This window comes from Notothenia rossii, assembly GCF_949606895.1.
Source record: "Notothenia rossii genome assembly, chromosome: 5".
Classification (NCBI taxonomy): domain Eukaryota; kingdom Metazoa; phylum Chordata; class Actinopteri; order Perciformes; family Nototheniidae; genus Notothenia; species Notothenia rossii.
The window spans coordinates 35,710,652-35,726,344 of record NC_136903.1 but is presented as its reverse complement, the minus strand read 5'-3'; the positions used below and the strand labels follow the sequence as shown (position 1 = coordinate 35,726,344).

Here is a 15,693-nt window from a genome sequence, read left to right as displayed (position 1 = left end):
TGGTTTGCTGTGTTGCCTCCTAGTCGCCACCATGGTTTGCTGTGCTGCCTGGGGATGCTCAAATCGCTCCGAGAAAGGAGTACGAATGTACGGCTTCCCCACTGACACAGAGCGGAGGAAAAAATGGCTTGCTCAAGTCAGCAGGAGCAATTTCACGACCAACAGCAAAAAAATATGTGAGGATATTATATACAAACACTGCATTTGCACTTTTTCACAAAACGAAAACCACACCATTGGGAAAGCTTAATGTTTTGTTTAATACAACAAAAAAAAGGGAAAGGCTTGAAAAACACAGAGCTGAGACTCAGGGTGCAGGGTGAGGGTCTCAATGCAGGTATTCAGGCTCCATTGAATCCCCCTCTGGTTCTTGTGCTGAAAGAGGGAGTAACAGACAGGAGAAAGGGTTATACACACGTATATAGCACACCTATTGGATGGGAAATTGCCTTGGGGAGATAAGGTGTGGTCTTTGTTCCCAACTGAAGTTATGGAACTTTATTATTTGTGAGTTTAACAAAATATGACAAATGGCATCAGTAACAGATGTGATATGAATTTCTATAAAGTTGTCTCACATTCTTGGTCATATTTTATATACAGTATGTAATGAGTATAACATGTCCAGTAAGTATAAAGTGTTTCCTAATACTGTGTATTCAACCACTATGGAATATTTATGTGGGCAGACAAAGCTGAGTTGTTCTGTGTGTGAAGTAACCTCAAGTCACTCCGCAGGCACATTTTGATGCAGAACAGTTTGTCAAGACAAAAAAGGGCAAGACTAGGCTGAGAGCAGAGGCTATACCCACCATCTTCGTGCATCGCCCTGTGGTCAAAAAGAGAAGGGCCCCTGCACCACGATTCACCCCGGGACCTGTATCTACAAAGCCCATATCTCATGATCACAGCTATAGTGTGAAAGGTGACACAGGTATAATAAGTATGAACTCTTATTAACAAAAGTCATATTTCTTATTTTTAAGTGGTATAATATTTTAAATGTTCGAAAATCTACAGTGCCATGTCTTCTACTTACATTAGTCTCAAAGATTGAGGGAAGAAGGGATGAGGAGACTGAGAGAAAGGAAAGTGAGGGTGAAGAAAGAGAGGACATGGCTAGTAAGGAGAGACAGGGAGGGTGGACACCACCCATTCAGCCAGCAGCCAGTCAGCATACGAGGGAACCAGCAGCCAGTCAGCATACGAGGGAACCAGCAGCCAGTCAGCATACGAGGGAACCAGCAGCCAGTCAGCATACGAGGGAACCAGCAGCCAGTCAAACAGATCTATTAAAAAAATTAAAGAGAAAATTAAAGAGCCAAGAAGGAATCACCAAAAAAGCAAAGTCTGCACTAAGAAAAATCAGGAAGGAAAATGCAGCTCTCAAGAAAACAATGAAAATTAGGGACAACAAATATAAGAAAACGTTTTAAAAAGACCAACCTAAGGCATTAGGCAGACTCACCACAAAGGGGATGAAATGGAGCAATGAGACAATTAAGAAGGCTTTAAAAATGTGCTTTGCGTGCGGACCAACGGGTTACAAAACTGCAGGAATTGCAGATTCCCCTTCCAGGATTAATTACACTGCAAAGAAGGATACAATGTGTTAAGTTTGAGCCTGGTGTGTAACAGCTAACATCAATGCCCCTCCACCCGTAACATCAATGCCTCTCCACCTGCCAACATCACTGCCCTCCACCTGCCAGCACCCAGCCAGAGGAGCGCAAACAACAAAAACCAGCAACGTGTCCCGTCATGTACCTGGAAGTTTGGGTTGGCAAAATGGAGTAAGAGATGGACTTGAAAAACCTTGGTGGCTCTCTACTCATGTTGTTACAGTTGTCTTGGTTGCAGCTCTCAAGTTTTTTTTTGTTGCCATTTCCACATCTTTAGAAAATATGAAATAAATGAAGTGAAATCAACCTCTTCTCTGGAGAACAAACTTTGATTTCTCTGTCTTGTGAGTTTGCAGTCTTGCAGTTTTGCTCCTCCACCTGTAACATCACTGCCCCTCCACCTGCCATACAGTAGGTTATTAACAAGATTACTTATATAATACAGTGATAGAATACATGTTTAGTATGCTTACTTATATAAAACAGTAGTATTAAACTTACCTTGTGTTTTCACTCTCACTTAAGTCCCTCTCCCTTTGCCATCAATCCAAAATCAGCTGAGCTGCAACATTATACAGACAGGTAATAATCAACATAATCACAAGGACACAATATGGCTCTGCTAAAAACACTCACTCTTACACGCACCAAAGTTATATTTATCTAATATTTAACTCCCTCCACCCCCGCATACAATCCCTTTTAGAAGACCCTCTTCTCTAATTCAACAACGTTGGACGAAATGACATTAAGAGAACGGAATTTACAATTAAAAGGCTGTTCAACTTGTGTTGCTAACTTGATCCGGAATCCTAGCTTTATCTGTTATCTGTAAACGTTCCCTAAATCTACTAATTTAGGGATAATCCACCGACATCCTTTAATACACATGTTAATTTGAATCAGATGTACTGATAATATCCACAATATAAATCTTTAAACTTCTTCTTACCTTTAAAAGTCCGTCACGAACGATCTATTATGCTGAAACTCTACAGCTCTGCTAGGCTTGGCGCTAACTTCCGGGGAACGATTGAGAGGCTCCACGATCCGCCATTGCTGTAAAAAAGTGGTCCATTGGAGTGAACGGAGATGACGTAACTCTCACTCTATACGGCGCTGGATGGAGGTAAGTAACCCTGAATAAATTAACTATTTGTTTTTGCTGCGGTTGAACATTTGTTGATTGATAGTAATATATTATTTTCTTAGGCCGAAATTGCGTAATTTGCAGGAAACAACGTTTAAGGAACCTTAATATTTAATAAATTATTAATATTTTATATCCATATAAAAAAAAAAGTTCTCAAAAAAAACACAAAATGCTAACAATGAGCCTCTGAATTAGCCCCGAGCGAAAAATGCTAACCTATCTTTGTACTAATACTCAGTGCTTGAATTGGAATAAAAAAGGTGCCAGTATTCTAAATCAGCAACAAGTATTTGGCACAAAGTCATAGTATATCCTATAATGCTGTTGGGTTTGTCTCTTTACTGTATATTTTAGAAAGGCTCACTGTACTTAAACAAAATGACTCAGGGTGCATCTGAGATTAGAGGGGGTGCAGTGGTAAAGTGCTATTTTTATAAGCGGGGAGTGAACCTGATACCCTCTAGTCTAGGGGGGTCCGGGGGCATGCTCCCCCAGGACATTTTTTTTTTAAATATTGAAGTTAGATGCATCAATCTGGTGCACTTTGAGAGCAACATGAAGAGATATATGGATACCTCTCAACATCCATAATGAAACAACTGAAAATAGATTTACTTTTTCTTTATGGATATAAAAGAAAGTAAAGCTTGACTCCTACTGGCTGGTTAAATGACTCCTCGTCCCTGAGGCCACTACCAGTTTTTTGTGCCATTTTGCTGGATTTATTTGTCAATAGCGTTGCTGCACAAAGTGATAGCCCTCTAGTTTAAATCTACTACCCAAAAAGAAACATATGGAGATGGGTTACTATTTAAAAAAAATTGCAAATCTATTTGGGAACAGTATGGCTGGGCCTCAAATCCTATAGGGGGGTCCGGGGGCATGCTCCCCCGGTAAGATTTTTTTTTAAATGTTGGACTTAAATGCATCAATCTGGTGCATTTTGAGGGGGAAATAAAGAGACTACACCCAAATGAAACAAAAATGTATACATTTAAATAATCATAAAATCATAAGCCATGGCCATAACCAATAACATACAATATCCAGTATGAAAAAACATTGAAACTTGTTTATTTATTTGTTTTTGGTTCATTTATAGTTGTGAGTGTGTCTGGGCTCCTGAATCGGCCTCTCCTGTCTCCCTCCTCTCCCCCTGCTCCTCTTTGAGGCAACAGCAAAGACTAGTTTTAGCTCTCAACAAGTTTATCTTACCTTTTTTCCCCTAGTTAACATTTTGTTTGTATTATTCATGCATATTTTACTAATCACTACCCCCTCAAATGGAAATATGTGTTTACATAAATGGTGACCGAACCGTTTGAGACCCACTGAGATAACTTAAACTAAGTTAACTATCTAAACACTCAGAGTAATTTACCTCACCAGAGCTGTAGTTTCAGCCTCTCAGTCTGACAGCAAAGGACTCTCCCTCCACCTTGTTGTTGAAACAGCTCCTTATATCCGTTAGCGCAGCTAGCTAGCACCAGATGCTAACAACAATACACGTAACCGGTGCCCGCGCTTTCTCGCTCGCTCGCGCCACACACATACACCAACACACACCCTCCCGAGCTTGAATGACACACAGAGACCAATCGAGGGCATTAGTATGATCTGTATGAAAGTGGCAATGTCGGCAGGCCAGGTCATGTAGACAGCCAGTCACCCTCTGTGAGGCAGAGTCAGACCCACATTTGCGCGTTTACAATATATACGTATATTGCCGGCGGCTGAGTACCGGCACCTTGCCGGTACTCAGTAAGAAGTGCCGGTACCACATGGGTAAAAATCAGAAGTGCCGGTACTGCGTACCGGTGAGTACCGGCCCAATTCAAGCACTGCTAATACTAATATTAATAACTATACAGTAGGATTGCTGTATAAGCAAAGTCGTGAAAAAACTATGCATAAACTATATTTCAATTCGATTTTTACAAAATAAATGTATATGCAGCTTATTTTATTCCTGCCTATTGCCTAACCATTTTGTTTGTGTTTATTTTCTTTGACCAGAAACACATCACACACTTACACCATGACGAGAGCCCAAAAGTGTATATTTGTAATTCTGGCAGTTATCACTGCCCGTTCTGCCAATACCAGGGTCAGAGGCTTCAGGTGGAATACCATGCCAAAAGCCATTCTTCTGTGAGACACAGAGGAATAATAAATTGCTCTTTTTAGTGCTATCTGTATTTTCACATTATTTACAATGAGAGCTTAATGTCTTCAAGCTTATTGACTTTACCATTGTTTCTTGTTTTCAGAGTTCACAATTGTTAAGTGTGGCTTCAGCTGCAGAACAGCAAGCCATTTTCATTGTCTTTATTGCTCACAGACCATAATTAATAGGGGCCAGTTTTTATGGCATGTCTATTCACATGAGCCAAAAGCTGTGACTGTAGGGCGACTGACAGCACCTGCCCAGCTCCCCCCACCATCTCACCTGCTCACTGCAGCACCTGCCCAGCTCCCCCCACCATCTCACCTGCTCACTGCAGCACCTGCCCAGCTCCCCCCACCATCTCACCTGCTCACTGCAGCACCTGCCCAGCTCCCCCCACCATCTCACCTGCTCACTGCAGCACCTGCCCAGCTCCCCCCACCATCTCACCTGCTCACTGCAGCACCTGCCCAGCTCCCCCCACCATCTCACCTGCTCACTGCAGCACCTGCCCAGCTCCCCCCGCCATCTCACCTGCTCACTCCAGCACCTGCCCAGCTCCCCCCACCATCTCACCTGCTCACTCCAGCACCTGCCAAGCTCCCCCCACCATCTCACCTGCTCACTCCAGCATCTGCCCAGCTCCCCCCACCATCTCACCTGCTCACTCCAGCACCTGCCCAGCTCCCCCCACCATCTCACCTGCTCACTCCAGCACCTGCCCAGCTCCCCCCACCATCTCACCTGCTCACTCCAGCACCTGCCCAGCTCCCCCCACCATCTCACCTGCTCACTGCAGCACCTGCCCAGCTCCCCCCACCATCTCACCTGCTCACTGCAGCACCTGCCCAGCTCCCCCCACCATCTCACCTGCTCACTCCAGCACCTGCCCAGCTCCCCCCACCATCTCACCTGCTCACTCCAGCACCTGCCCAGCTCCCCCCACCATCTCACCTGCTCACTGCAGCACCTGCCCAGCTCCCCCCACCATCTCACCTGCTCACTGCAGCACCTGCCCAGCTCCCCCCACCATCTCACCTGCTCACTGCAGCACCTGCCCAGCTCCCCCCGCCATCTCACCTGCTCACTCCAGCACCTGCCCAGCTCCCCCCACCATCTCACCTGCTCACTCCAGCACCTGCCAAGCTCCCCCCACCATCTCACCTGCTCACTCCAGCATCTGCCCAGCTCCCCCCACCATCTCACCTGCTCACTCCAGCACCTGCCCAGCTCCCCCCACCATCTCACCTGCTCACTCCAGCACCTGCCCAGCTCCCCCCACCATCTCACCTGCTCACTCCAGCACCTGCCCAGCTCCCCCCACCATCTCACCTGCTCACTCCAGCACCTGCCCAGCTCCCCCCACCATCTCACCTGCTCACTCCAGCACCTGCCCAGCTCCCCCCACCATCTCACCTGCTCACTGCAGCACCTGCCCAGCTCCCCCCACCATCTCACCTGCTCACTCCAGCACCTGCCCAGCTCCCCCCACCATCTCACCTGCTCACTGCAGCACCTGCCCAGCTCCACCCACCATCTCACCTGCTCACTCCAGCACCTGCCCAGCTCCCCCTACCATCTCACCTGCTCACTGCAGCACCTGCCCAGCTCCCCCCACCATCTCAGCTGCTCACTGCAGCACCTGCCCAGCTCCCCCCACCATCTCACCTGCTCCTTGCTCCCCGTCATCCTGCTCCTGAAAAGCGACATAGGCCTAAAAACACTGTAAATTGTCCACACTGCAATCTAAAATTAAACAAGAACAATTATAAAACACATGTGCGTCGCAAGCACACAACATATTTTGAAACGGTCTCCAAGGAAAGACATCTGCAAAGCCAGTGTATTGATGAACACAATGGTGTGTTTGCAGTGGACAAGACATTTTCAGGCCCAGCAACACCAATACACGTCATTAAAAATACTTGGGGACCAACAAATAAAGTCATGTGCGAGGTTCATCTATGTGAACTCAATGCTGACTTTGCCCGAAGAAGTGGTATGCTGCCTGATGAATGTCAGCATTTGCAATCATTGCTGTACTGCCCACCTGCACGCAACAAACCATTAACTTTGCAAAAGGAATCATTGGCTACAATGGTTCAGGAGAAATGGTTTGGTGAGGAGCGCAAGGCCAGTCTTGTACAGTGGCAACAAGAGGCAGAGGCTAAGGGTGTGCCCCTGTCTGTCCTGCTCACTGTTAGTGGACCAGAAACCAAATATCAAATGTTTGTGTATGAGCCTAAGGCTTCATACTACAGTAGGCTGGGAAGGGTTGTGGTTGCATACGACAGCAAGCAGAACAGCTGGCATTGTCCTTGTGCTAAACCAAGACAATCATGCACCCATAAAGCCATCGGGAAATGGCACCTCTTTGCCAAAAGAAGACAACTGTTCAGGAAAGTTAAGTCGACGGATATTGAAGAATCCATTCCACCAAATACTTTCACTGAGCAGGATAGTGTACCAGGAGAGGACCATTATCCACCTAGTGAGACTGGCATCAAGCGGATGCTAAACTACCTATCGGGTAATAAAAAAATTCCAGCGGAACTCCAACAGGCTACCATCCAGCAGTCAAGAGATGCCGGTGCACTAGATGCTCATCTGAAGCACCTCATCCCTAAAGAAGCCAGGTGTAAGGAATGCAATGGCCCTCTAAGTGATCCAGTGCTGATCACTGCAAAAAGCAGGATTCTCACAACCACAGGGGTGGCGGAAGGTCAGTAAAAGCACAGTTGTACTATTGATTTTATCTTGTAACATTTGTATGATCTTAATGTCCGTGATTCAGACATACAAATAATAAAAGAAGAAATAGTTTTACTGGTGTCATTAGGACGGCAAGTAATATTTTGGTTGACATTTTATTTTCAGGCATATCTACCTTCCGAAAAAAATGTTTGAATTGCAGCCTGATGTACAGGTACCAGGAGTGGGAGGATGGGCTCCACAATTATGATGACCACGTAATCCTTTCTCTGCATTTTTGCCTGACAATAAGGAATGCATTACAGGTGAGTAGATTTAGAACTTAATGTGTTGTGTTTACTGAAGGATGTCATGTAAAATAAATTCAAAGATAGACCTTGGTTAATTTTAGTTAGCCTCATCTGCCTCCCAAATGTTTTTTTTCTTTGTAGTGCCAGTGTGTTCTGTCCCAGAGTGAGTTTTGTGTTTGTCCCTCTGTTAAATCAACCATGGGTTTATGAAAGGCGCTATATATATTTTAGTAATTTGTATTGTTATTATTAGTTATTACCCGAATCCCCATTTTCGGCCAAAAAGCCATAGTAACTCAAACATCAGTGAAGAAAGTGTTGTTATGACAAGAGTGATCGATCTCAGGTTACAATAATATAATTAAAATATAGTAATTTAGTAAAGATGATTTATAACATAGAACAAGTAAATTGGCAGAAACAGAAAAGTAACTGGAATGTTATGGTATTGATTAGTTAATCTAGCATTAATGTGGGTCACAAACTGATATTTTACATGTGTATTGACATTTTTACTTTTTTCTCAACATTTTTCCAGACACATACTGCTGTCAGCAGAGTTATTGAAATGATTGAGACAACAGAGAAAGTGTCTTTCCCGAACAAGGAAAGGGTTCTGCATGCCTATCTACATTTCGAGGCCCTTACTGACCATGATCACATTTATGCATGTGTAACATGTGGATACCATCCACCTGTTGTTGTGATGGACCTTCACAAGAAAAGTGTCTTTAATATGCCAGGTGAGTTTGATCAGCCGTAATATGTATAGACTTTTTGCTGTCTGAATTACAATAAGATCAACATTATGCAGGTTGTGCCTTGCAATACCATGCTGGGCACTATACTGTTATTGTCATTTAATTTGTTAATGCATGTAACATACTATGATACATGGTTGTCCTAATGTTGTTATCTGAGATAATCCCAAATGTTTCATATAACAGTCAGTGAAATTCAGAGACCATCCCAAGACTATGATGGACATGTGGACCTCAAGAAATTCTGGGATGCTGTGGCCGTGGAAATGCTCAGTCGGGTTTCATTCCATGTAGGTAATGCAGAATGAAAAGCCAGCTATTGAGACCCAAATGTTTGTCTGAATGATATGAATGTATGAAAATTAGAATGGTTTCTGAAACAATGCATTTTACAATTGTCCCTAAAGATGATAAGAAGAACCCCTTTGTTGTGCCTCTGAGTTACAACAACTGGGCACCATGGATTGGGCCACAAACCAGGCACTCTGACCTCATCCTGAACACTGAATTTGAAAAGATCCCTACAACTACAATGTCAGATGACAGTGAGTACCTGGAGGTCACTGAGGAGCGGCTTTCTGATGAGATCATCAACTTGAAGGTGATTATAATGTGAAATAATTTGGAAAATGCACCATGCATGTAATTAAAGTATACTTTATTTGCAGAATTGGCTTACTAATTAATTTCTTCAACAGGTAGAGGAAGTAAGGGCACTCAGCAAAAAATGTGGTCTGGACACCAAAGGCTCCAAGACAGATCTTGTCCTCAGACTTAGAGATAAGATGTCAAATAGAGTGACTTATAACAAAGTCTTTGAGAAAGTTTGGGGTGCCTCAGGTTAGTGAAATAACATCATAATTATATTCTAAGATGATTACACCGGTTCATATTTCGTGATTTGCATCGTTTTTCACACAGATCATGGAGTTATGTATTTGAACACATTTCATCCCCAAAGATCCCAACCATAATGTTACTAACTTATACCTCTGCTTTCAGGTGGCTGGGCTGTGATTACTTGCCCATGTGGGGTTTTCTATTCAGTTAAATTTAACCTCAGAGCAGAGAGCCCACGGGATTATGTGGATCTTTTGCTGTCGTGGAAACACTTTCCCAATGTCACTGTGTATGACTATTCAAGGGGAGTGGCGGTGCATGGTAACCGTCGACAGCCAGAGACATTTAATCCTTTTCAAGGACGGTTAATGGAGCCTACTCCGGAGAACATGAAGCAGGCTTTAGAGGGCAAGCTTCATGTGAATATGCCATGGTTGAAACACCCCAAAGTTCCAACAGATGAAAATGGCCACCCTCTCACTGGTTCCTCGGAGCATTATGCACTGAGTGATGTATTCCACCAGGGGAACAGCAAAGATGAAAGGGATGTTCTCAGAAGGATAGAGCTTGTGCCAGAGCTGGCGGGGCGCATAAACAGTCAATGTGCGGAACAACTGTTCTCAGGAATGAGGAAAAACAATTACTTTTTGAACATGAAAACACCCCCAACACACATATTTCTGCAAAGAAATATACTGCACCACTACAATGTGACAAAAAACAACAAAGCTAAAGAGCAATACAGAAAAATCATCCCAGCAGATATAGAAATACAGCTTGATGTCAATGGGAGGATATCATTAGGTGAAGCATTTCTTAGAATCATTATGTTCTTGTTCTTTTATGTGGTTATCTGGAGATATCTACTAAAAACTAATATTATTTAATTTCAACAGCTCCTCCTTCACAAGTTGTGATGGCCACTACATTGTCAGAACACCACAGAGATGGTCAGGAGCAACAGGAGTGTAAGTTATCTGCTTGATATTGACAACTTGTATTCATACAAGTCATACTGTATAAAGACATACATTTTGTGTTGTTGATTTTTTTATCAAGTGAATGATGCCAAGGACCAGGGAGACTTTAGTATCAACACAATTATGGCAAGCAAAGGTTGCTGGGGACAGGAGCCTCAGGAGGTTAAAAAATAACAAGTAAAGTGAACTAGTCAGCAGTTCAAAATATTGTATGTATGCTAAATATTACTTAAAATGCCGGTTTTCATTTTCTTTTTTCTTCCTTTAGCTGGCACAGGTTCTGGACAAGACCCAAAGTCCAAACACACATATAGCCTTTGTGAGCAAGATGGTTCTCACGCGGTCAGATTTTTGGAGTTTGGGTTTGGCAAATGACATGGATGGGATGGTAATCAGAGTGATCACGCTCTTTGTTTCTTGTACTCTTTCTAACTAATTTTGTTTTAATTGTTGGCATGTTTCATGTACTTTTACTGACTGTGTGTTTGTATTCTGCCAGATCCTGCAGAGCTGTCTTACAGTTATTGAGAAGGTATTGAAGCTGTTCTAAAATATGTAAATATATGTATCAAACATACTATATTATACCAAACAATTATAAGATATTACATTATGAAACTACATCTGTTACAGAGAGTAGATGGCGTGTTTGCTGCCAACAGCCATGTTATAGCTGCCTGGTTTCCACCATCTTCGCTGAATCCGATGCAACACCTGCCGGTATTTTTATCTTGATTATCCATGTTGCTGCTCCATACTCTTGTACCAACTCATTACTGTAGTCACATCAACACAACTGTTTTTTTGCTTTTCCAGGAAAATGCAGCAAACCTCCAATGGCTTCTCCTTCCAGTGTGGGAACCTGGACACTGGACACTCTGTGTAAGTACATGTAGTTCAGTCTTTGCTATTGTTTGTTTACTCTACAATGAAGTTTGCCATGCCGTAAAAATAGTGTTTCTATCTTTAAATTTAACGCTTAATTTAGTTGTATAATACAGATCCTACAACTTTATAATATAACGTTTGTATATCAAAGTATACCTGTTGATATTGGAACATGTGATATTAACAGATACTGAGGCCACAAGCTAGGGAGATTTTCTTTCTAGATCCCCTCCGTGGCACTGGCTGGAGAGATGATAGTCGCACCAAACCATTCAGGTTTTTTGGCGCACAGTTACATCACATCCGGACAGTGGTAGTTCTGTTTTAGACCACTTGTATATCTTTTTTTAATCTATGTCTCTGTTTTATTTGAACTAACATGGGATGCATTGTATTAAATAAAAAGCATTGAACAGAACCATAGATGCCACTTGACTGCGGGGCTGTTCTGTTTTACCCCTTAATGAATTTTTTTTTGGAAGTTCAAGTTTGTTCCTGTTCCAACAGTGTTCAAAGATTTTCTGCCTGATTTTCGAGTACTTATAAAGTTGAATTAAATTGTACTTTTTCTTAACTTTCACATGCATTGTGTTCACAGAAACCTTGCTCAGATCTTGTGCCCTGGGCAAGTCTTGGTGTGGATTATGTCCAGGTTAGATTTGTTAAAATTATTCTACTGAAGACTGAAGAGTATGATGCAATTGTCATTTTTGACACTTTTGACTTTTCACACTACAGGGCCTACCAAGACAAGGTTTCTCGAACAACTGTGGGGTGTTTGTTTTGATGGTAAGATACTGGATATACAGTATACATATAGTAGTCCTATTTTTCTGTTTATAATAGTGTATACAAATGTATAATGCTTTCAGCATGCTATGCACTCCATTATTGCTCATAGTTTGAGACATGCTGTGATTTCTTTATATCCAAAACAACATTCACGGAGGAATATTATTTGTCAATAAACACCATAGCATCACAACAACCTAACATAATATACTATTTCTTTATTTACAGTACGCATTTTACATTGTGGCAAGAGCCCAATTTGATTTCAATGAGGTATGTATAAATAAGGGTTTAATATTTCAGTTCTTCATTGATATCACTTATGGACACAAGACTTTTCAGGACATATGTTGTTGATCCATCTGGTTCTGTGCTTTTTATATTCCAAGACAAACATGCAGCAAATTAGGCACTGGTGGTGCCTAGTTCTCCTCAAAAACTTTCCCATGCTGTATGTTTCTTTAATTTTACAATTTACATTTGCATTCTTGAAATTATTTATTACACTGTAACTAGACTATATCATTTTTAATGAATGTTTTTAATGTTTGTCTTTCATTCACCAAGGTCTGAACAAGAGAGGTCGCAAGACTGCAAGAGGCGACGGGAGGAAAAGGCAATGCCGGTAGAAGTTGTTGAATCAAAAATGATAAAGTCTTGAACCAGTGTGAGTGTTAAACATCTAACCTCTCTTTGTCAAATATATTTCAGGATGAAGAGGTTCCACAAAAGAAGCAGGCCATAATTTGAAGGCGTCATCAGTGAGCGCTGCTGGGGGGGAACTGTTACAATCTGTATTAGGTTCACTAATGCCTCAAAATGTAATAGTTGTCAGAATCTGTCTGTTTTATTTTGTCCTGTCCCTGTGTTCAATACAATTGAAAGTCCTGAATTCAAAGTGTTTCTTAAGTAAAAGAGTATAAGTATTATCAGCTAAATGTACTCGAAGTATCAAAAGTAGAAGTACAGTATGCAGAATGGTTCTGTTCACAGTATTACCATTGATATTATCCTGTCAATTCTATCAATTTGTCAATACGATGGCAGTTTTTTTATATATTTTTTTAAATACTGGTAGGAAATACAGTACTATATGATTTCATTTATATCACATGTTTTTCAGTAAAAAGTGAGTAAATATACAATATTGCCTCTGAAATAAAAATTAAAAAGGTGTATTAAAATTAAAAAGGTGTACGTTAAAAAACAAATGAAGGCCCTTTCTTGAGTCATAACTGAAATAATTGATGCAATTAACATGCAAATAGACATTCAAATATGATTTGAATTTTACATTTTTAAATGGCGTTGCCAATGGCGACAGATCACTCGCCATCATCACAGACCTCAAGGTATATGTTAAAATAGTTAATACTCTGACGCTATGATTAACAGAACAGAACTGCTACCCCGGAAACGGGATGCAACGCGTAATCAGTGAAGCTCGTCACGTGAAGCAGGTTGAGAAGGAGGGGCCGTCCCGTCACGTGCTCAAAGGTTGAGAAGGAGGGGCGATCTTGAGGTTGAGAAGGAGGGGCCTGTGGTACTGCGCACTGCAGTGAGGGGTACTACGCCATAACCAGCGCCATATAGATAGTCTATACAGCGCTGGCCATAACCAATGTTGTCCGGACTGTTGTTTTTATGCGGCACAAGCTTGAACAGGTCATGTGATCGGATCACGCCGGCGTGACGGTCGACTCCAAAGGGTTAATTACAAACTTCTTAATGAAAATCTCCGATGTTTCATTACCGTAAATGTACTTTTAACATCAACATACATTTAAAAAGTGACTGTGTGTTTGTGTATGTGTGTGTGCGTGTGTTTGTGTGTGCATGTTTGTGTGTGTGTGTGTGTGTGTGTGTGTGTGTGTGTGTGTGAGCAGTTGTTGACATCAAACTTTGACTAAATACATCCAGTTCAGCCTCAGAGGACCTCATTCAGTAACTTTGTTTCAGCATGACGGTGTCTATTACCTGTTGACTGGCTTTTATTTCCAAACTGAGCACATAATTTGAAGAGTGGCGCCATTAACAATTTAGTATTAGATTTGAAGTGTATTTTGACTCAGAAGATCAACAGGCTAGGCTGTACACATACAAGTGCTGGGATTAGGGACTGTAGCAATTTGGTAATCAATGTAATGTGTGGTTTAGGTGTTACAAATATGGGAATGTGTGACAAGCAAGATTTATACGATGACAGTTGTTTTATCTGAATGTGTCCAACACTGGCTAAACCAAACCCTAACCCCACACCCACACATTCCCATGTTTCATTTTCAGGGCTTGGAGAGCTTTGAGCATCATGATACTTTGAGTATGTCGTGAGTCTTTAAATTAACTCTTGTTTCCTGAAGGAGGAACTCAATGACCTTTCTGTAATAACAGTGTCAGAAATGTGTCTGCCTTAACTGGTCATTAAAGAAATATGTTGATAACATTCTCTGCAGTGCTTGTCACCATTTCTGCTGCCATTTTCCTCTCACTTTGTTTCACATACGAAGTTATAGAGTGTTGCAGTGATGACGTAGCCCAACAGTTAGCTTCGCAAGGGCTCCTTCGTCAAAAAGCAATGGGTTTTTCTATTGGATTTTGGAATATTGCAGAAAATAATCTCTGTGGCAAATACCATTTATGATACTCACTCTTAATCACCAGAATTAAAAAGCTAACATTAGGCTATAAACAAACTACATCACAGTCACATGGCTGCGCATCAGCACAGCTAAGCTAAAAGTGGCTAATGTTTGGCGTGATGACGTTTTGTAGTCTCAATTCGTCACTTGTTAGCCACTGCTGTTTTTATGACTCATAGAAGCTTCGGACATCACAGTTGGGGTGTTTCCCGATGTATTTTATGTCGTAGAAAAAACGCGTAAAAATCTATTTAGCTTGTGTTAACCAATGATCTTATTTCAGGCATCTAACTGAAAACACGTTCAAAAAAGGTTGACTTGGAGATGAGGGAACCAGAAGCAGTAAAATGCTAACTTTTTAATTCAAATTTCCGGGTTTCAAGACTCATTCGTGCACCGCTCTATGTAGACGATTATGTACACATTTGTGATCCCGCCTACCAAGCCCTGATTGTTCAATTATTTCTGGAACAAGAGGGAACAACCATCACTGAAGAAGGCAGCCAACCTGTCATATTATAATTACAACTACTAACAACAGAGATTGCTTGGAAGTAAGTCTTAGTTCTCTCGATAGTTGTTAATGGCTTCAATGTCAACGTTTTGCTTGACTTGCGCTCAAGATAGAAAAAAAACGTGGTTTCCTGCAGCCCCCCCAGGGCACCAGGGCTGTTCTGAGCGGGGTCAGTTAAAGAGCATTTCGACTGTCAGAGGTCACTAAACACAAGCACACTATGTATAGTGTTTCAACCAGGTTATTGTGATTCTAATTCTGATGGGTGATCAACTAGTTACTAAAGGATACAACAGTAGTAGCGTGTTGACAGAGAGAATGAGCCTCTGTTGCAT

The 15,693-nt window shown here is 41.9% G+C and overlaps 2 protein-coding genes and 1 long non-coding RNA gene across 19 annotated transcripts; 1 reads left to right on the top strand and 2 right to left on the bottom strand.

The window, feature by feature from the left end:
* Positions 1-257: 257 nt before the first annotated feature.
* Positions 258-2,557, bottom strand: LOC307041620. 5 transcript variants are annotated; one of them, XR_013808824.1, is made up of 4 exons: positions 2,124-2,557; positions 1,040-2,023; positions 813-883; positions 258-375 (listed from the first exon to the last, which is right to left on the bottom strand). It is a non-coding gene; the product is annotated as an uncharacterized lncRNA (long non-coding RNA). The 5 variants fall into 5 exon arrangements; XR_013808823.1 differs by having other exon boundaries at positions 813-2,023; XR_013808825.1 differs by having other exon boundaries at positions 263-1,289; positions 1,469-2,023.
* Positions 2,558-5,052: 2,495 nt separating this feature from the next.
* LOC307038797 (uncharacterized protein) lies at positions 5,053-6,631 on the bottom strand (the record flags this gene model as incomplete). The annotated part of the gene is made up of 4 exons (XM_079680473.1): positions 5,053-5,434; positions 5,477-5,896; positions 6,023-6,458; positions 6,561-6,631. 4 exons carry the CDS (start codon positions 6,629-6,631, stop codon positions 5,156-5,158), a joined length of 1,206 nt encoding a protein of 401 aa, XP_079536599.1. The 3' UTR covers positions 5,053-5,155.
* Positions 6,518-13,097, top strand: LOC307042091 (HMG domain-containing protein 3-like). 13 transcript variants are annotated; one of them, XM_079685803.1, is made up of 19 exons: positions 6,518-7,664; positions 7,820-7,959; positions 8,483-8,687; positions 8,892-8,995; positions 9,113-9,306; positions 9,404-9,545; positions 9,708-10,349; positions 10,442-10,513; positions 10,605-10,702; positions 10,794-10,913; positions 11,025-11,057; positions 11,159-11,245; positions 11,342-11,407; positions 12,012-12,065; positions 12,152-12,202; positions 12,434-12,478; positions 12,595-12,656; positions 12,773-12,830; positions 12,917-13,097. In XM_079685803.1, the coding sequence occupies exons 10-19, from the start codon at positions 10,854-10,856 to the stop codon at positions 12,953-12,955; spliced, it is 555 nt and encodes a 184-aa protein (XP_079541929.1). In that variant the 5' UTR covers positions 6,518-7,664; positions 7,820-7,959; positions 8,483-8,687; positions 8,892-8,995; positions 9,113-9,306; positions 9,404-9,545; positions 9,708-10,349; positions 10,442-10,513; positions 10,605-10,702; positions 10,794-10,853; the 3' UTR covers positions 12,956-13,097. The 13 variants fall into 12 exon arrangements, 10 of the variants coding, with proteins under 10 accessions (XP_079541929.1, XP_079541928.1, XP_079541927.1 ...); XM_079685802.1 differs by lacking the exon at positions 10,605-10,702 and having other exon boundaries at positions 12,773-12,821; XM_079685801.1 differs by lacking the exon at positions 10,605-10,702.
* The last annotated feature ends 2,596 nt before the right edge of the window (positions 13,098-15,693 follow it).